Genomic DNA, 21854 nt, shown 5'->3' on the forward strand with positions numbered 1-21854 from the left:
CCACATTCTTGAACTGAGATATAAATTAAAGAAAGACAAGCAACTATTTGAAATCCATAAAGTGTATTATCAATAAAACAACACCATTTTCTTTAATAACTTATGCACTTATGCCAGCAGCAATTAGAAATTTATCACACTCCATATTCATTTCTTTAAAGTTTCTTCTTTGCATTAGCAATAAATCATCACTGTACTGATTAATAACCTTTGTGCTCATCCCAACTAAATGTAATCCATTGACTTAGCAGAAAAATTACTACCTTGAAAAAATCTATTACACCTTCTCCTATATTAAATAGTTACACTGAGGTGATGCCTTCTAATATTGTGTCAGACATCCTTTTGCCCAGCGTACTGCAGCAACTTGACACGGCATGGACTCAACCAGTCACTGGAAGTACTCTGCAGAAATACTGAGCCATGCTGCCTCTATAACTGCCCATAATTGCGAAAGCTTTGCCAGTGGAGGATTTTGTGCACAAACTGACCTCTCTATTATGTCCCATAAATGTTTGACATGGATCATGTCAGGTGACCTGGGTAGCCTAATCATTCAGTCAAATTGTCCAGAATGTTCTTTAAACTATTGGCAAGCAACTGTGGCCCGGTGACACGGCACGTTGTCACCCATAAAAGTTCCATCATCATTGTTTGGGATCATGAAGTCCACAAATGGTTGCAAATGATCTCTAAGAGGTTCAGCTGGACCAGTCCACCCAGTCCATTCCATGTAAATACAGCCAACACAATTACAGGGCCACCACCAGCTTGCACAGCGTCTTGTGACAACTTGGGTCCACGGCTTTGTGAGCTCTGTGCCACTTTTGAGCACCACTGTCAGCTCTTACCAACTGAAATCAGGACTTGTCTGACCAGGCTGCAGTTTTTCAGTTATCTATGATCCATCCAATGTAGTTGGCCCAGGAGAGGTGCTGCAGGTGATGCTTTGCGGTACGGCACACCTACAGTGTTTACAATACAGTATTTGTGGAAAGGGACTGAAGAGGAATTTTTCTTATGTTTATGCGGAACGTACAGCAATAAAATGCCAGTAAAATGTAAAAACCTTTAATAAGTGAAGAAAGAAGTAGCAATAACTGTCCAACAATATGGAACATAGTCTTGGATAATGTATGAAATAAAATTATGAGCATGTTTAAAACTTTCTGTAAGTGCTGTAATGAGTAATTAAATGACACAGCTTCATTTCAATTACTGTATGACAAAAATTAATCAACAGTACCAAAAAAGAAAAGATAGTTTTCTATGCATACTTACATGAAGGCCCACACTTTCTCCTATGTTTCTCTTTAAAATGTTATACAAATGTGACGTACTATACCTAACACATTGAAAATAACTAACGCACATAACCACAAAACATCAATAAGAAACACACCATTATTCCACTTCTGTACTTTGAAAAAATACCACATATTGGAATTTAATTTTCTATTTTTCTACAATCACAGCAATGGCAATACTGTATTTCTTTTTAACCAGTTCCTTTAACTTCAAAATGTAATACAATAATGCATATATATTGCAGTATGTGGTCCCTACTTAAAGTAATAAGTTATCTCTGTTTGCTTTCCACATTTTGCATTTGATGATGCTTTCATTTTAATTCCTGATACGAAACAATCTGCAGAAAGCAAGAGTTTGAAAATAAGCATTACACTGCTGTTGGCAATCCCCAAATATGTCAGAAACAAAAGTGAACATCAGACGTTATAGCCAATTTATTTCTCCAAAAAATGTAATAAGCAATATGTCATGCTAATCAATTTCTTAACTATAGAGTTACATACGACTTAGATGAGACCATTATATTTCTGTGTTATAACCAATATGTTGTTAAAAGTGATGTTGCCTTAAACGGTATAAACTGTAGATTTACTTTACAAACTGGACTTTAATCTTTCCATTTCTAGAAACTTCACTTTGTAGAACAAAAAATGGATTTTCTATGGCTGTTCAAAATGTGTATACATTTTTTGATGTACCGGTACCCTGTATATGCAAATCATTTTTGTCTTGTCCTATGACTTTGTAAATTACAGTTAAGCTGAAACTGAAGTTTATTGTCAATTACAAAAACTATTTATGGATATATGTTTTGAGAAGTGAATATAAGAATCCCATGGCCCTTCAAGAAGCCTCTGCAATATGTGCTGTTATCTACTTTACAAAATAATCTTGTTGCTCGTTTGTGCTTAATAAATTCTTCGTTTCCTTTAGTTGTATTAGTTATAAGATAACTCCATAAGGCAATAGAGTGTAAAATGGGGCATTACACTTCACGTCAGCACAATAAGAGATTCTTCAGCCGAACGTGTTCTGTTTTCCAGTCATTTACCAGTTAGCTTTAAGGGAGTGTGAAAGTTTACAATCACACCAGAAACATAGCATTTGTTGGAAGCTTCTCTCTCTTTCTCTCTCTCTCTCTTTTTCTCTCTTTGCACCTGAACAGGCCTTGGAAGCCCCAAAAACCTGCTGTGTCGTCCTCAACCGATAGCCACCACTGGATGTGGATATGGAGACACATGTGGTCAGCATACTGCTCTCCCAGCCATTGTCAATTTTCATGACCAGAGGTACAACTTCTCAATCATCAAGCTCCTCACCTGGCCTCATAAAGGTTAAATGCACCCCACTGGCCAATAATTTTATAATTTTTAGTGTCAAGTGTGCAAGGCAGTTCAAAAATAAATTTGTTCTGTTGAAAATCTGTCACATGAAATGTGATTATGGTGTAGAAGTGGAGTGGTATTTTTTTTCCCAGCTGTCATGGCAAACGTGCTATGGATGGGTTTGGTGACAACGTTAAGTGCAGTGTTTGGATGGTTGTGAAATCTAGAAGAATTATTGTTTCATAACCAGAAGTTTTTCATCCTTACATTCAGAAGCATGTGAAAGGTATCCAAAAGACATACACTGATAAAGAGTTAACATTTAAGGAAAGATGGGATCATATGGGCTCCATACAACAAATACAGGGATTCAATCATTTCAAGCTGTATGGCCATAAGCATGTGTTGCTGTCTACAGTATGTTGGCCAGAAGTGAAGAAAGTTACTATTTGTGCTCCAGAAGTTGAGCAACTAAATGCTAGTACAATGCTTCAGTACAAACAAGCCTACTCTGATTGTGAAGAAGAGTTAGGCAAAATAGAGACTGGGGAAGTGAATGCAGGATTGTTTCTTTTAGTTCAATTTGCTTTGAAAGTAGCCAAGATAATTTAAAGAATCTAAAACAATATAAATATGTTGGTGTACGCCGAAGTGCTGTGGTTGAAGAAAATGAAGTGAAAATAATGTTTTTGCAATATTGTGAAACTGGTAGAACATTATTAAAATCAAAAGAAAATTATGTTTCTTATGTAAAATTAAGCAATATAATGGCTAAATTACGTTTCCCAAGCATTAAAATGAAAGAAGGAAGAATTTTTTAATGAATGTGGCAAAAATATTGATGTTTCACAAAAAAAGTTTGAATACAACTGTTTCGCTCTCAGAACCTTCAAAAGCCTAACTTTGCTTCTTCTAGAACATAGGATCCTCATTAATATTTAGAATGTAAACAAGTCTAGAATTCATAAGGATGATGTAATATGTAACACCTGTTACAATCTGCATAAAACACCTGGTACATCACTATTATTTTTTTTTATTTTGTTAAATATTAAAATTATTTGCTCTGCAATAAAAAGAAAATCAGTTTGTTCTTCACTTCTACCTCAGAATTTTGTGATCAAGATTGAAGTTCAAATTTCACAGAATTTCTAACTTTTTTACACTTATAGGCTTTTAGAAGTCAATTTTAAGTTAACGACCATTACAATACTTTCTCCACAAAAAAATATTATTTTCACAAAATTATACACTTCTTCTCATCAAAAGTCAATTACAGAACCCAGGTTCATTTACTCATGCAATTCCTATCAATCATCTTATTTTAAATGCAATGATTAATTTTGAAAATCCAGGATGGAATGAATGCAACAATATTATGAGAAGGAAAGTCTGTGGTTTCAGTTACCGAAATGGCAGTAGTGTGTGTGAGTTCGTTTGCGTGAAAGTGTGTGTATGTGCGTATGTGTGTCTATTGTTGACGAAGGCCTTAATAGTCAAAAGCTATAATTGTGAGTCTTTTTGTTGTGCCCTGCGACTCAGTATCTTCGCTATATGGTGACTAGCAAAATTTCCTTCTCCTAATGTAATTAACTTTGAGTTTTTTATGCTTGCACATGTAATGCCCATTAAATGGAATGCCTCCATAGAAACAGAACCTGGTTAAACAACTTATAAGTGATCAGAAATTTAAAGACAACTTTTCTACCAAGAAGAACTGATGCATGGATCTCCTTTATAAAAAGATATAAGGTAAGCCTACCCAAAATTAAACAGTTACCTTCACCACTGGAGGACTGTTTGATGCCAACAGGCTGCCTTGTCATGGGGCTGAGAAAACTTCATTTCAGTCCACCTTGGTTGTACTGGTAACTGAACCCTGCTCTTCCACATGGCAGTCAGAAACACTGACTACTCAGCAACAAGGGCAGACCAACAGCTACTATAGCAGCATCTCATCAAGAGCCCTTTAACAAAATCCAAGGAAATTCTCGTCATATGTTACGATTGTCAAGGTAAGTGCCCAGACACTTGTATATTAATGACCTTGCAGACAATATTAATAGTAACATGAGACTTTTTGCAGATGATGCAGTTACCTATAATGAAGTACTGTCTCAGAGAAGTTCCATAACTATTCAGTCAGATCTTGGTAAGATTTCAAAGTGGCGCAAAGATTGTCAAATTACTTTAAATGTTCTGAAACGTAAAATTGTGCACATCACAAAACAGAAGAACATAGTATCCATTGACTATAATGACAATCAGTCAAAGCTGGAATACACCAATTCATATGAGTTCCTGGGTGTAACACTTTGTAGGGACAGACTCGATGGAGAGTGAAGCAGGTGGCAGACTTCAGTTTATTGGTAGAAAACTGGGGAAATGCAATCAGTCTACTGAGGAGATTGCTTACAAATTATTCATGTGATCCATTCTAGAATACTGCACAAGTGTGTGGGATCCATACCATATTGAACCAACAGGGAGTATTGAACATTTACAGAGATGGGCAGCACGAATGGTCACAGGTTTGTTGATTCATGGGAAAGTGTTATAGATATGCTGAAGAAAGTGAACTGGCAGACTCTTAAAGAGTCTTTCTGAGAGACTTTCTAAATGTATCCCAATAAAGTCTATTACCAGAGGTTCAAGAACTGGCTTAAATGATGATTCTAGGAATATACTACAATACCCTTGTATTGCTCACGTATGGATCATGAGAGTAAGATTAGAATAAATACTGCACTCACAGAGGCGTTCAAAAAATCATTCTTCCCGTGCTCCATACGTGACTGGAATGGGAAGAAATACTAATAATTGGTGTAATGGGGCGTACCCCTCCCATGTACTTCACACTGGTTTTGCTGAGTGTAGATATAGCTGTAGAAATGACACAGAAACTATAACTGAGGGTAGCAAAGCAAAAGCAGAAAATAAAACACCACTGGGAGACTGCAATCAGTGTACACTGTAGAGTGCAGTAAATTGCTTTTTTAGAATTCACGTTGTGGTGGTACTGTTGGTTGAATAGAGGGGAGAGAGGATGTAGTTTTTAGTGACCAATGGAGGTTTGCATTCAGTTGTTGTTCAGCTGTGATAATGCAGTGGACACGTGAGGAGGACTCACTTTGTGTTGAAGTGTATTTCTTGAATTCCCACTTGATCATAGAAGTGCAAAGTGCTTTTCATTTGCAATTTGCAGAACCCCTACACAGACATGATCTTGGACGACAATCAATTTTAAATTGGATAAATGCATTCAGAACAACAGGGGATGTGTCATCTGTATGAAGAGGACCTGAGAGAAGTGCCACAAGATGTCAAACGAGTTGGAGCAAAGTACTGCAATCTCCAAAATGCTCAGCTCGGAAACACCCACTTGCTCTCAGCACTTCAAGATGTTCTCTCTGCCGGATTCTTCATAATGAACTGAATTTTCACCCGTATAAAGGGTGTGTGGCAACTGCCAGGTCGGGATTATGTAAAATGAAGAATATCTTGTAAAGACATGCTTGCAACCATACCCGGTGATGCAAATGTGCTCTTTTTTTTATGAGGCACATTTTCACCTCAGTGTGTGTGTAAACAAACAGAATATGCAACACTGGAGCAACATGAACCCCAGGCAAATGCACCAGAGACCCCTGCACTCAGACCATGTCACTGTGTGGCACACTGTATCACGAGTAGGCATCAGTGGGCCTTATTTTTCCCAGGAAAATCATCGTACTGTAATTGTGAGTTCGGATCGTTACTTAAATATGCTGCAAGAGTTTTTTCAGCCAGCTTTCAAGGCAAGGCAATGCAATTACAGGATACCTGCTTTCAACAAGATGGTGCCACTGCAAACACAACAGGCATTATCATCAATTTCTTGAGGCAAACATTTCCTGGAAGGCTTATCTCTTGGATGGGGGATCTCAATTGGCCCGCACAATCACCGGAATTAGCCCCATAAGATTTTTTTTAGGGGTTACCTGAAGTCAAAGGTGTGTTCCAACTGCCCCAACACCCTGGAAGACCTACAGAAGAATATTCAGGCTGAAATTGCAAGAATACTAGACATGCTTGAAATGGTGCATGAAAATTTCAGAAAACGACTGCAGCAGTGTGTGGATTGTGAAGGTAGACATTTGGCACATATACTGTTTAAACCGTGTAATTAGAAAATTCCATTATTGTCCACTATGAGAAAAATAAAAATGTAAGTTTCTATGTGGTCATTATTTTCTTATTTCATTCCCAAATCAGCAATTTATTGCACTCCACCCTGTACAAAGGGAAATGCTTTCAAAACACTCGTGCAAGCCAGCTTAGAATATAAAATAGTGTATGTGCTGGCAGCTTGACTGGGTTGAAGTGCCCTTAACAGTGTCTGTGTCTTTTGGATTGTGGGCTGATGCTAGCAATTCGTTGTCACTGGTCATAGGCAGCTGGGTGATAATAGATGATAGCTGATGAGAATCACTGGATCTAATTATTTCTTTTGGTGGAATGTACAAACTGATTACAATTATCTCTAGGGTGACCAAGTCATTTTTGCAGAAAACCGGAATACAACCAGCCATACTCCAATGGATCCCCAAAATGTACCTAAGTGTTTTTAATTTTTTGACGTTAATGTTATGTTAACACCTATTCATTCTGTCTGATTTTGTGTCCGCGATTTAGACTGGATTTTAAGGTACTTGTAGGTTCACAGTTTTGTTTCGCACATGATGCAGGCTCCTCAGAATCCGGGTCAACGAGGGTTTAGCCCCCTGGGGTATATTTGTAATTATCGCATGGTTCATGACTGCTTCACAAACCAAAGTTTCGACTTTGGCTACAGCATTTGCACTAGCCTGGTTACAACTGAGGTGGTTAGTGCCAGAGGATGTAATCAGGCCACTCCACTGGAATCAGATGCTTTTTGTGGCTGCTCCACTGGAGTACAGATGCCACTCTGTTGTGATGACCTTGGGATTCGCCAAATCTTCCTTTTGAAATGACTGCCCATCTTCTTCCACCCCTCCAGCTGTTGACCTTTTCAGACTACAATTTTGATTGAGAATGATAAGGATTTGTTGGGCACAGGAGGAGCAGGAGATTAGTGTTTAACGTCCCGTCGACAACGAGGTCATTAGAGACGGAGCGCAAGCTCAGATGAGGGAAGGATGGGGAAGGAAGTCGGCCGTGCCCTTTCGAAGGAACCATCCCGGTATTTGCCTGAAGCGATTTAGGGAAATCACGGAAAACCTAAATCAGGATGGCCGGAGACGGGATTGAACCGTCGTCCTCCCAAATGCGAGTCCAGTGTGCTAACCACTGCACCACCTCGCTCGGTGTGTTGGGCACATTTTGAGGTTGGATGTGGAGAGGTTGGTTAAGAAGATATGGAATGCAACATGTCATGTGGGAAACAACTGGATGAAGGAAGTCAGAGATGATTGGAAGGCTATAGGAATAAAAGAAAGGAATCTGCAGGCAGTAGTACAGGACAGGGAGAAGTATAAAAGGTTGGTGGATGGTCAGAGGTGGCCAGACACCAAAATCAAAGTTGTCTCAACAGAAGAAGAAAAAAACAGAAGAAGCGAGAGTATGAAGAGGTATTGGGACAAAAGAAGATGTGCAAAACATGCCAAGGGTCCTAACAAAACCCAAGAAGAAGAAGACCTATTGTTAACCTGATGACAGCCTGTATGCTAATACTAAAAAAGACAAATACAAATTTACTGTTTCATAACGTAAATAATAAAAAAACAAATATATTACAATTTTTCGAAGTATTACAGCTATGGTGTTGTTAATAAAACAAAATTAATATTAGCTTTAAATATTACTAAGTGCTTGCAGATGGAGTAGAATGTCGTTGGAGAAAAGCGTATTTTTCACAGCTCCCAGTCTTCTTAACCATATCTTTGTTCTATGAGATGTAATGGTAAAATCGAACACAGTCAACTATGCAGCTTTATAAGACCTGTACTATTGCTTCAAGAGTGTCCACTTCCAATCCGTTCCTTTCATTAATCCACTTATTATTCAAGAATGAAAATATTCTTTGTACTTCAGTGTTATGAGCTGATACTGCATACAAATACCTTGAAATTATTACCATCTCAGAGTCATGTTGAAGATGGTCACATATTTTATAAAAGCTCAAGCACTTCTCATGACATGATACTGCAATAGTGCTTCATTTTCATCATTCCACTTGTGAAGATTTTCTTCACCAAAATACATCAATATCTCAGATTGATCAAAGGAAACTGAGTCATCAATTTCAGTTTTTCCCCTTCAAGTAACACACTTTCTCATTAACACTTTCTAATTCTGGCACTCTCTTCAGTTACATCTAATCAAACACCAACAGTAACGGTGAATATGAGGTGCTCCAGTTGCTCAGATATTCCTCCTTTTCCTAAGGCTGATACTGTAGTTCTTGCTGAACTAAACATTTTTGCAATGGAAGAATCATCAAACATTATGCTAATAAGCTTATTAGTACAAACACTAGACCTAAAGGTTTGGTGATGTTTTACTGTGTAGTAGGCTAGTGTAAGCTCGGCTGCTTTAACTTGTCTCTCTCAAACTGAATAAGGTTTACAAAATAATTTTGTAGAGTTTTACTACAACTTGATGCACTGAATCTGCTAAAGTACAACTTGATTTGATCAATTATGTCAAACACTGACCATGACTGATAATAATAAAATAGTTACATATCGAAACACTCTGTTTCGTAATCAAGTTACCGTTATTGATAAACCTTCTGCCCTCACAGTAACTGTCATTGAATCTGCAGTCATATTTTGGAAATGCGATTTGCAACTCAGTGGCAACAATATGACCGATAGGAGAAGACACTGCCACAGCTTGTCTGACACAACATCAACAACTACACTAGTCTGACTGACAGTGGTTAAGTAACTTGACAATTTTCATAATTCATCTCAAGTTGCTCCCCCCGGAACTGTTTCATCAACACAACTTCATTCCAGCCACAGTACAGCTCACACCAAGTTATTGTTTCACTGTATCAGTCTTCATAATGTGATTACTGTGGGACTATGGAGTTGAACCAGACCACTTTACCATGCTGTAATTAGTTTTGTTAGTGAAATATCTAAAAACTGATAGTATTTCATAAAATATATTTAAAAAATTAATTCCAGGGCTTTTAATCATCGTGAAACGATTTTTATGGACAGTGTTTGTTACGATTAAATACCTGGACAATCCCTGTTTTCTGGGGCGTTTGGTCACCCTAATTATATTACATATGAATGGAAAACAACTAGGTGTGGCGTCAGATTGACCTTAACTAAGCCCAAGGCCTAGGTTACATTGAAATGTGACAGTCTGGTCGCTTGTTGCCGAAGCCATCGAGCCTACCATGGAAGAAAACTAGATGTGCTAACAGAGTAATCTGTAGCTTAGGCCGAAGACTGGATTATGTTGGATTGGGGCAATTTGCCTATGCTAGGAAGCCAACGTATCTCAACACGGAAATAAGACTGTTGTACTACAATGATATGCAGTGTAGCTCGAGATAAACGTAATAACCTACTACCATGTCTTATTACCGTTTTTACTGAAAATTCCGATGTGGTTACATCACCAAAAATACAGCCTAAATTTATTTTAGAATCATAGGAAATTACCGACGAGCAGTCTTATTGGCTACCGACATCCGACTCACGATTAAGATTCATCGTCCCATCACGAGAGTTGGTACAAACATCGGCACAGACAAAACAGCCTTGAATACGTTAAGTGTATTTTACCGAAAATGTGTGTGTGTGTGTGTGTGTGTGTGTGTGTGTGTGTGTGTGTGTGTGAGAGAGAGAGAGAGAGAGAGAGAGAGAGAGAGAGAGAGAGAGAGATGACGTACTTCATACTTCACGTTGGACACATCGTTCTTCCGCAAGGATTAAAAAAAATGTCATATTGGCGAACTCAAGACTCAGAGCATGCAAGATTAACGTCCCGTCCATAATGAGATTATTACATACTGAGCACAAACTTCGATTAAGGGAGGATGGGTTAGGAAATAGGTTATAGGCCTGACATCTCACCGTTTGTCTTAATAATTTTTTAAAAAAACCTTGAAAAATGTAAACATAGACGGCCTAGCATCAATTTGAATCACAGCGCCTCCGAATGAAATTCCAGTGTAAGCCTTCAACTATTCTGAGATCCCATTTAGTAGAAACCATATTTTTACCGTTTCCTTCAGCTACACAAACATATTATTTCCTTCAGCTACATTATCCAAGAAAATAATTCCAAATGAAAATGACAGTTGTTTGGAAAGTGCTACATCGAACCTTTTTTCCATTTAAAAAAGTATCCCTCAAGCAACAGCCATTTACGTCTCGTACGCATACTAAAAATCAAGTTACAGTTATCTAACAGGATATTTCAGGTCAAGGTACTAATCCCTAGACGCATGCATGAACGCAAGAAATGCATCGTCCGGGAAAGAGAAATGTTCACTTATTTTTACAGATGACAATTAGCCTAAACAAATCGTGGGACTAGGCAACAATTCCCGCACAATTGTTTTCCGGTTCCTTACAACTACCAACACATTCCATTCAACATTGAGGGATGAAAAGTTAGTGGCTCAAAGGCGACCTGAATAACTATGTCTCATTGGTTTCTAACGGTTTACAGAGCTATTCAGAGAATATTCTTATCTTTCAGTGCACACCTTCAGCGCTCTCGTAACAACTAAACAGCGCTAACTAAAACAGCGTCTTTTAACCACACGCTAAAATAAGAAAGTTCTCTCGCAATACTTACGAATTCTTTTTCTTTTTCCGTGCAGTTGTCTGAATTATGTTCGCTCACTGTGTTTTCACCATCAGGCTGCTTCTGTACTTGCTTCATCTGAAACAAAGCAGTACGAATAAGTCGTGCCAAACGAAGACAATTATATTAGAAAAACGATAAATAAATTAGCAAGTGCCTGCTGACCAACTGACATTAACTAACACGATAAATATGTGGGGAATTATTATTTACTCACCGTTATAAGAGGCAGATAACAAGCAACGAAATTCTACCTTTAACTATATAGTTGTAATCTCACGAACAGTACAATAGGACTTATTGTTTCAAAAAAGTAACAATAGACTTTCAGCATCAAAGACTATCGAAGTGCAATAACTATGCACGTCCTGGTACTCAGATTATATTTACTGATGTAGCTAATCATAACCTATGTTGTAACGTTGATCAGAACGCAGCCAAATCCAAAACATCATCTAATATAGTTTACAAAATTGCATGGCGAATGATAAATACTTCAATAATGTACATAAACAAGTGCTAATAATATCAAATTTTTCATAAATAAATTTAAGAACAAAGATAGAGATCGAGAATCAGGTTCTAATTACTTTAAAGTTTACGAAAGCAAATTTAAAATACAATTTGGTATTAAACCTGGAAACTGCGGCAGCACGTTCCCAAAAGCTACATCAACATTGATATCTACATCCACCCTCTGTAATCCACCTATCATTTTACAACCGTGAAATAGAGTAACGTTGGGACACGGGTTGTAACTGCGGGACAGCACATAATTTTCAGCATTTGAATTAAGCGCCAACGCTATTCGTTTGGAATTACACCCAGTCGCTGCTACGGCAACATGTGCTGCCAACATTTGGAAGCTATCACGCCACTGTCGTTTGAATACATTTGGCCAAATTTTCGGGGTTATGTGTTTTCCGAAAACGTCATACTCCAATAAAAAAACTCTGCATATTACGTTACTAACATGTATTTATTTTGATAATTACATACTCGGAAACTTCTCTTCTTTCATAACAGTGTTTTTTTTATGTGCATATACAAAGTGTCCCAGAAATGTTGCGACAAATTTTGTGGTATTGCAGAGGGTGTCTTGAGAAAAAAATCAGGATAGGAACCGGTGTCCGGAAATGTCATTCAGCGACGAAACGGAGTGTCGATAAAGTAAGCTCCAGCGCCTGTCGCTAAGCCACCTCTTGTGCAGCAAATGTGACTTCGTACGCTGACCATCTGTAAGTGGAATGTCTCGCAATGTTGTTTGTTATTCAGCGATCGCGACTGGTTGCCACGATCACCAGTGGAGATAGAGCTAGCTGCTGCTCAGACAGGCAATGTCTCCTTTGAATGTGGTGCTCTTATGGCCTAGGTAGATGAATGTTTCAGATATACAGTTTATTTTTCTCCTTGAAGCCTCTAAAATCTCGAATTTCTCTCGGTATTCAAAAAGAAAACTGTGTCAGCTTACAAAGTCACATTTGCCACTGAAGGTCTGACCTAGCGACACAATGCTGGCACCTATAGCTGTGATGTTCTGTAGTATCATTGGATGACGTTTCTCAACACAGACTCCTGTCCTCAATTTGTTCCTCAAGACACGCTCTGCAACCCCTCAACGTTTGTGACAGCATTTCTGCGACACCTTGAATTACTTTACACCTTAAAATTGTAAAAAGTCAGCCACGGCTGGTATAACTTTGCGACTGTGCCATAGTTAACCCCAAGTCTTCTTAAAAATATTTGTTAACGTTTTCAGTATCATAACTGACCAATGATGCCCAGAAATCCATAACATATTCTTGAAGCAGAGCCAACAAGAATTACACAGAGGCGAGCTGGAATGAAGCCTTGCAAGTGGAATCACACCTACCCACATCTGGAACTATGGTGAAACTAATGTTATTGACGATCCTTGTGCTGCAAAAATTATCACAAAAAGAGAACCAAGGAGCCAGAGAGGTCACAAAATTCGTCTAAGGCATGCACATCAATAACATTGTGTGGAAATGCAGTGGGCTATATGCGACCACCTTATGTTACAATAAGGCGGAGAAAATTTTGAGAACATGGACCGAAAATGGTTCTCCAAAGATCGCTACAATCGAATCAAGTTAGGACCGTTTGATGGATACACTTTTGAGGACAGAATCACATCGTTAGTTTTGCCTATTTCGAAGCACAATTAAGGACCAAAGGCCTTATCGGTGACCCCTTTAGTTCTCATATCAACCAAGGAAAAACAACTGTAATAAATTTACTGTTGCCTTAGATCTTCATAAATAAACGACTGATGTGTGGGCACAGGAAAAATTGATTTCTCCTAGAATTCCAAAGCGCAAATGGTGCTGTCTCAATGTTTCCCCACACAATGGCGTGATATTGGAAAATTCGACTTGGGACATGTATTACAATTTCATTGCTTGTAAAGATGAATTATGTCCATATTCCTAAAAAGAAAGACCTGCTTTATATACAAACAAGGTCTTAATGAATTTGTTTTACAAGTATAGACACGAAAACAATTGTAAAAGTGTCCCAACGTTACCGCATTTTATGGAACATAACATGGTTTTTTCCCTTTCAATTGGTGCATGGAATGCTGTCCAACAGCTCTATTTATGCTGTAATTAGTTTACTCTTTCCTTCAGAGCTCATATGAGGATGATATGTGAGAGACTGTAGAATACAACTAGATTATTCACTTGATACTGGTTCCTGAATTGAAATGAAAAGAACCTTAGTTAATTAGTTACATGTTCTGTACATCATTTGAACGATTCTTCTATTGAAATGTCGTGGACCCAGTCAGTTTATGATATATGTATACATGATTTCTCTCAACATTAATGAACACAGTTTTTAAACAGCAATTCGTCAATCGAATAGAGGGAGTTGTCCAGGTAAAGTGATTTTAAATTACATTTAAAACTTGCTTTTGCTACCTGTCAGATATTTTGTGTTAATGGGAAAATGACCTAATATTTTTGTTGCTAGGCATGAGACTCCTTTCTGACCCACTGACAGCTTTAATAATGAGTAATAAAAGACATTTTCCCCCCTAGCGTTGTAGGTATGAACATCGCTTTTTTTTCAAATTGTGATGGATTATCTACGACTAATTTCATTAGCGAATATACACAGAATTGCAAAACTAACAAGGAGCTGTGCGACATACACGAAAGTTGGTAGGCTTGTTTCTACATCTGAAACATGATGTCTACTTAAATTTCGCACCAGTCTCATAAGAGTGGAGCTAGTAGCATGACAATGAGGACGCTAATCAGGTTTGCTTTAAATTCAAGCTGTAATGGTCTTGAGCCTTGGTTACCTTTAAGATTAGATGTGGTGAGTTGATGTTAGTCAAGAAAGCGTTTAAGGCAGCAAATACGCCATTATGAATACCTCACTGAATTTGAAGGAGGTCGTGTAATAGTGCTACTAAAATCTGAATGTTCCTTCTGCAAAATTGCACAAAGACTTGGTCCATCAAACTGCATCTGCAGTAGCAATTTGAGCAGCAATTTACATCACAGTGACACAATGAACTGTTACAAAACAGTTACTTCAAGGACAACTCTTAGCCAGACATCTCATAGCATGCAGTAGATTGACTCCAAACCACTGCCATTTGCGACTTCAGCATGTCAAGTGAGAGCCCATTGGAGGACAGGGTGAAGGTCTGTTGTGTTTTCTGGTGAAAGCTGGTTCTGCCTCAGGACCAGTGATGCCTGTGTTTTGGTTAGGCTGGCTCTGAGCACTATGGGACTTAACAGCTATGGTCATCAGTCCCTTTTGGTTAGGAGGAGGCCAGTTGAGGACCTGCAACCAACCTATCTGCGTGCTAGACACTGGATCTATGCTTGGAGATATAGTCTGGAGTGTGATTTCGTATGACAGCAGGAGCAATCTCGTGGTTATCCCACCCAGCCTGACTGTTATGATAACATATCAACTAAGTTAATCACAGCATGTTAATGTGAGCTGAGTGCTATCTTAAGCTCTTTGTGTAATGAATCTCTTATCAGCAGTACACTTCCAAACTGACCTATCTGCGTGCTAGACACTGGATCTATGCTTGGAGATATAGTCTGGAGTGTGATTTCGTATGACAGCAGGAGCAGTCTCGTGGTTATCCCACCCAGCCTGACTGTTATGATAACATATCCACTAAGTTAATCACAGCATGTTAATGTGAGCTGAGTGCTATCTTAAGCTCTTTGTGTAATGAATCTCTTATCAGCAGTACACTTCCAAACTGACTAAAATATGCTGAAGGGGGATAAAAAGATACTGTCAACTATCGACCAGTTTCACATTTACCTGCTTCTTCATAAATATTTGAAAAGGTTCCAGAATGAGATTTTCACTCAGCAGCAGAGTGTGCTCTGATTTGAAACTTTCCTGGCAGATTAAAACTGTTTGCCGAACCGAGACTCGACCTCAGGACCTTTGCCTTTCGCAGGCAAGTGCTCTACCAACTGAGCTACCCAAGCACGACTCACGCCCCGTCCTCACAGCTTTACTTCCGCCAGTAGCTCGTCTCCTCCCTTCCAAGTTTGGAGGTACTGGTGGACGTAAAGCTGTGAGGACGTGGCGGCTGTGAGGATGGGGTGTGAGTCATGCTTGGGTAGCTCAGTTGGTAGAGCACTTGCCTGCGAAAGGCAAAGGTCCTGAGTTCGAGTCTCGGGCCAGCACACAGTTTTAATCTGCCAGGAAAGTTTCATTTGAAAAGGTTGCATTCAAGCATCTTCTTAAGCATCTGACTGAAAATAATATATTTTCCCAGTCTCAGTTTGCATTCCCTAAAGCTTCTGATGCAGAGAAGACTATTTACATAAACAATGGAATGCACTTAATTCATTAGATAACGAATCAGAGGCTGCTGAAATTTTCTGTGACCTGTCAAAAACCTTTGTCTGTCTGAGTCACAGCATTCTCTTAAGTAAATTAGAATATTATGGTGTCACTGGCAGCACTACGAAATAGTTCAAGTCATACCTAACTGACAGGAAACAAAGAGAGCCGTTGTAAAATACATGTGGAGTAAGCAGTCAGTCTTCATTTGATTGGGAAATAATTGCCTGTGTGTTCCTCAAGGTTCTGTCTTGCGTCCATTGCTTTTTCTTGTGTATATTAATAACCTCTCGTCTCTTACATTGCCAGATGCTAAGTGTGTCTTGTTTGCAGATGACACAAACATTGTAACAAATAGCAAGTCAAGTACAGATTTAAAAATGACTGCCAATCAAATTATCACTGACATTAATAAATATTTCAAAGCTAATTCACTGTCATTAAACTTTGAAAAGACCCACTATATGCAGTTCAGAACATGTAAGAGATTTCTTTCCATCATATGTATGACATGCAGATAGAAGAGGTTGACAATGTTAAATTTCTCGGAATACAACTCTGTAATAAATTCAGTTCAGCAGGGTGTGCCACAGAACTGATGAAGTGCCTAAACAAATCTATATTTGGAATGCCAATGATGTCAGATGTAGGAGATACAAATATAAAAAACTTGCATAAATTGCTTACTTTCATTCTATTATGTCATATGGAATCATATTCTGGGGTAACTCAACAAACTGAGCAAAAATGTTTCGAGTTCAAAAACGTGTAATAAGACTCATTTGTGGTGCAAATTCAGGAACATTATGCAGAAATCTGTTCAAGGAACTGTATATTCTAACCACTACTTCTCAATATGTTTAATCCTTAATGAAATTTGTTGCAAATAATATGTCTCTATTTTCAACTAATATCTCAATATATAGTGTGAATAATAGAAATAAGAACAATCTACATAAAGAATTGAAATCACTTACCCTGGTCCAAGAAGGTGCCCAATATTCAGGAACAAACATTTTTAACAAATTGGCAGCAACCATTAGAAACTTGGTTTCAGATAAAGCACAGTATAAACAGAATCTGAAAGACTTTTTGGTAGGCAGTGCCTTCTGCTTTTGGTAGGCAGCGCCTTCTGCTTTATAGATGATTATCTAAACAGGGACTTTTAGAACAGCTTAAGTAAAAATGTGTTTTATATTTCAGTTTTGGCAGAACTTGGTCACAAGTGCCCAATAAATTTACTAAAAATGCATAACTTTGTTTCATTCTGACAGTGTATTAATTCTGTAAATATTAGCAGTTCCATTTTACTGTAATGTATTACATACCCTGACAAATAGTCAGGGAAGTGAGTATCATATTCAAATGTTCTAAGTTTTTTATGTTATACTCTCTGGCATGTTCCACTCCCATGGAATCATTCCATTTTTGGGATTATGAAATGAAAACTGAATCTTATTTAAGCTAATCTCAAATTTGTATGTCAATATGGTGATTCGACCTGTTGCACTGCCATCCTTGAACAGCATTCCAGGGTATGTTTACCAACAGGATAATGCTCGCCCATATACCGATGTTGTAACCAAAAATGCTTTACAGAATGTCGACATGTTGTCTTGGCCTGCTGTCTCCAATCAAGCATGTATGGGACATCATCTTATGACAACTCCAGTGTCATCCACAAACTGCATTAGCTGTTCCTGTATTGACTGACTTAAGTGCAACAGGCAGTCACCCCACAAACTGACATTCAGCACCTGTACAACACAATGCATGCACATTTGCATACTTGCATTCAACATTCTGGCGGTTACAGTGGTTATTAACGTACTGGCATTTCATATTTCCAATGGCCTATCTCGCACTTACATTAACCTCTGACCTTTAATGTTTAGCACTGAAGTATGTTACCTGGGCAAATATATTACCGAAATTCCATTACTCTAGATTAGCTATTTTTTGGTGATGCAATTCTTTCTTCCATCAGTGTATGTAATGTGATGGTCCAATTAAAATGCCTTACTTCTTGAAGAGATGCCTACATGGCATCCATAGGTAAACACCACATATTATTCTTTCCTGTCCCTTTTGTGTAATCAATATTTTCTTTCTAAGTGATGAGTTACCCCAAAAAATTATTCCATTAGTCGTTATTGAGTGGAAATATGCAAAATATGTCAGATGGCTGAGATAGTTGTTTCCAAGATAAGCGATTACACAAAGAACAAAAGCAGCAGAACTTAACTGTTTGAGAAGCTCAGTAATATGCCTCTTCCAGTTCAAGTTTTCGTCAATAAGTACACACAAAAATTTGGAGCACTCTTTCCTATTTACTGACTCCTACTCATGAGCTACATCAGTTGTTGGCAAGACACTGTTTGTTGTACACAACTGAACATAGTACTTTCTTAAACTTTAGGGAGAGTCCATTTTCTAAGAACCACTTCATAGTTCTTCGGAAAATATGATTTAGCACCTTTTCTGCTGCTTTCTCACTAATGGGATATATTATAATGCTAGTATCATCTGAAAAAACACCAATTCTGATTATTAAATGTTAAGTCGAAGGTCATTCACATATATAAGGGATACGAGTAGACTCAAAATTGTACCCTGTGGGACCCTCTTTGCAGTATGTGTATAGTAACCAGTCTAGATTTTTCAGCGACCTTCTCTGTTGGGTCAAACAAACCTGTCACAATTCATCCTGTCTTCTCATCATACTTTCAACATCCCTAATGAGACTTGTATTGGCCCACATATTTGAGCAACATTTTGGGCTGAGTCACACAAGTGTTTTCTTAATTGAGTAATTGCATTTTCCTAATATTAGTACCAGTGTCCTTTTAATGAAATGAAACTAGCCATCTGATTTACCAGTGGCTGAGCCTATGTGATCACATCATTTCTTCTTATTAATACAAATTGTTACACCCAGAAGTTTGAATTAGTTGCCTGATTCCAATTATAATTCATTGATAATGTGGGCATGGAAAACTATTTCTTCTGTGTGTGCTTTTTGAAGTGTACAATTTACATATGGTGACCAAACATTTAAGTCAAATTACTAACCCATTCAGCATTTTGAAATCTTCTTAAACTCTGAATATTCCTGTAGTTTTTTCTCCACTAGTACTTCTTTATAGATTACAGTGTCATCTGCAAAAAGGCTAAGATTACTATTAAAATGAGCAGTAAATGTCCCAGCACTACAAATTAATTTACTTCTACATCCATCCAAGATAATTTGATGTGTACTCCTTGCCAAGAAATCGTTAATCCTGATATAAATTTCGCTTGTATACTTTGTAAGATCGTAGTTTTATTAGAGATGAAGCTGCCATTTTTTGCAAAAATAAGTCATTCATTAAAATTATGTTCAACTATTTCTCCCAGCACTTTACTAGTATTAGTGACTGAAGAGAATATGATGTTCTGATACACGTTCTACATTGACCTTCATTGAGAATGATATTGTGGTCAATTACTAATTGAAGACCTTGGTACAAGAAGGGAATAACTCCATGTTTTTACAAAAATCACTTTTTAAATTCTGTGCAAAGGGAAAAAAAACTTATGCTTCTTTCAGTGGTAGAAGGAGATACCTCATACACATATAACAATCTCTATAAACTTTAGAATCTATCCCCTTTTATCATTTTGCTGCAAGAAAGGGACAAATACTGGAGATGTTCCTATTTTGTACCGAACATAGCTTCATGAACACCAGCAAGAAGGCTACACATATCTGTTGATGTGATGCTCGATAGAAGGATAGCATGAAATAGTGATGAATTTACTAATTTCGGGAATTCTTGAAGTGGATATGTGATTCACGAAGATGTGTCAAGCAGAAGAGTAAGAAAAGGAAGAACAATCCAAGTGCTTGGAACAAAAATATCGTTAAATTTAAACGTGCTCGTGATAAACTCTATATTTGACACAAAGGAAAGATAATGCTCCATGACAATGCATGTCCCTATTCTGCTAGTGCCTGTCAGAACCTTAGTCAGCCGTTGGACTGGGGGCTGTTCAATCACTTAGCGTACAGTCCCAATCTCAGACTATCTGACTACAGCTTGTCCTTGAACTTAAAGTGTGATCTTGGAGGAAGGCACATCGACAGCGACAATGACTCAAAAATGGTATTCAGTAGTGGATGTCTTCACTGGCGGCGTCATTCTATGAAAAAGGCATACAAAAGTTGGTTTCCCGCTACGACAATTGTCTGAACAATTATAGCAACTAGTCAGCTCTGTAGAAAGATAGTTTAAGAATGCTCTTTCTTTTAAAAATAAATGTTTGATTGAAAAAAGAGATTTTTATGAATTTTATTCCAAAACTGCACTTATTTTGCAGGCATGACTCATATTTCTATTACAGGCAGTAGAAGAGGATTGAAAATAGATCACGTTCTTGTCCTTCACCAGTAGTGAATTCGAAGTTCCTTATAGTTCTTCCATGATTTTACTTCAGGCAGCTTGGTGGCAAATGTGACTATCACAAGGTTAACGGTCTTCTTGTCTGGGCCCACACAGATTAGTGTCTGGATGAGTAAGTTTTAATTGAAGTTTTAATTTACCACATTTTAGGAATTTACTGGTTCACATACATTCCTATGTAAAGGCAAACTCACACTCAACCATCACGGCACTGTCACGTCATGGCACCATCATGACAAGGTGTATTTCCATTGCCATTAAGTAGTACAGAAGGAGAATTTCACACTCCATATAAAGAGCTCAGGGAAGAGGAATCTGTATTTTATATTTTAGAAAGTTGAAACATCGGTTTTTTCATTTGTTACATCAAACTGCACCTAGAATTACTAGAAGGAATATGATGTTATGAGCTGTCGTCACATCCTGTGTAAACCTGGTTGTTTAAGGCCAAGTTTAGTTGATGGCATAGCGCATTTTTTTTTTTTTTTTTTTTTTTTTTTTTGCGATATTCGCTTTTCCCTCAGTACCTTTCCCTTCAAATTTTACGTTATCTTTACATCTTGTTTTTGGCTTTTAATAGTTCAATTACATTATTTGTACTGGGGTTAGCTAGTGAAACCACATAAATACTGACCACTGATGCCTGCAAAACTTTCACACACAATTCAGAGAAATATTTAACTATAAGTAAGCCTGCCATAAACACATATTTAAACAAACAACTTGCAGTGTCTGAAGGTCTCAGTCCATTTCTTTATGAAACACTACAAATGCATGATCACATTAAACTAAATTCCACCTACTAATCAATCTGATTCTGCCCACAGAACTTTTTTCGCTTCAGGTTGCAGCCATATTGCAATCTATTTCATTGTAAAATATTAAATGGGGTACCAGTATGTATAAAAATCTACTTTATAAATATAGTAGAGGGCAAATAATTTAGTTCACTCGTGTTGTACAATTCAGACTGCTGTCTCATTAATTATAAACTTTTAAAAAAGGAATAACAAAACGAAAAGAACAATGAGCAATAAATAACCAATATCAACCATGGAAACCATGATGAAACGAAATATAGAGATAGGTGCATGTCTGGGTCTCAGGAAGAAACGAGCTT

The 21854-nt window shown here is 37.7% G+C and overlaps 1 protein-coding gene across 1 annotated transcript in view; it reads right to left on the minus strand.

Moving 5' to 3' along the window:
- LOC126428422 (uncharacterized) overlaps positions 1-11732 on the minus strand; it is a 48776-nt gene extending 37044 nt beyond the window's left edge. The window contains exons 1-2 of the mRNA XM_050090349.1: positions 11653-11732; positions 11427-11513 (exon numbers count right to left, since the gene is read on the minus strand). Coding sequence (XP_049946306.1) covers positions 11427-11513 — 87 coding nt within the window. The 5' untranslated portion in view covers positions 11653-11732. The remainder of the gene's footprint in view (positions 1-11426; positions 11514-11652) is intronic.
- Between the last annotated feature and the right edge of the window lie 10122 nt (positions 11733-21854).

This window comes from Schistocerca serialis, chromosome 12 (genome assembly GCF_023864345.2).
Source record: "Schistocerca serialis cubense isolate TAMUIC-IGC-003099 chromosome 12, iqSchSeri2.2, whole genome shotgun sequence".
Taxonomy (NCBI): Eukaryota; Metazoa; Arthropoda; class Insecta; order Orthoptera; family Acrididae; genus Schistocerca; species Schistocerca serialis.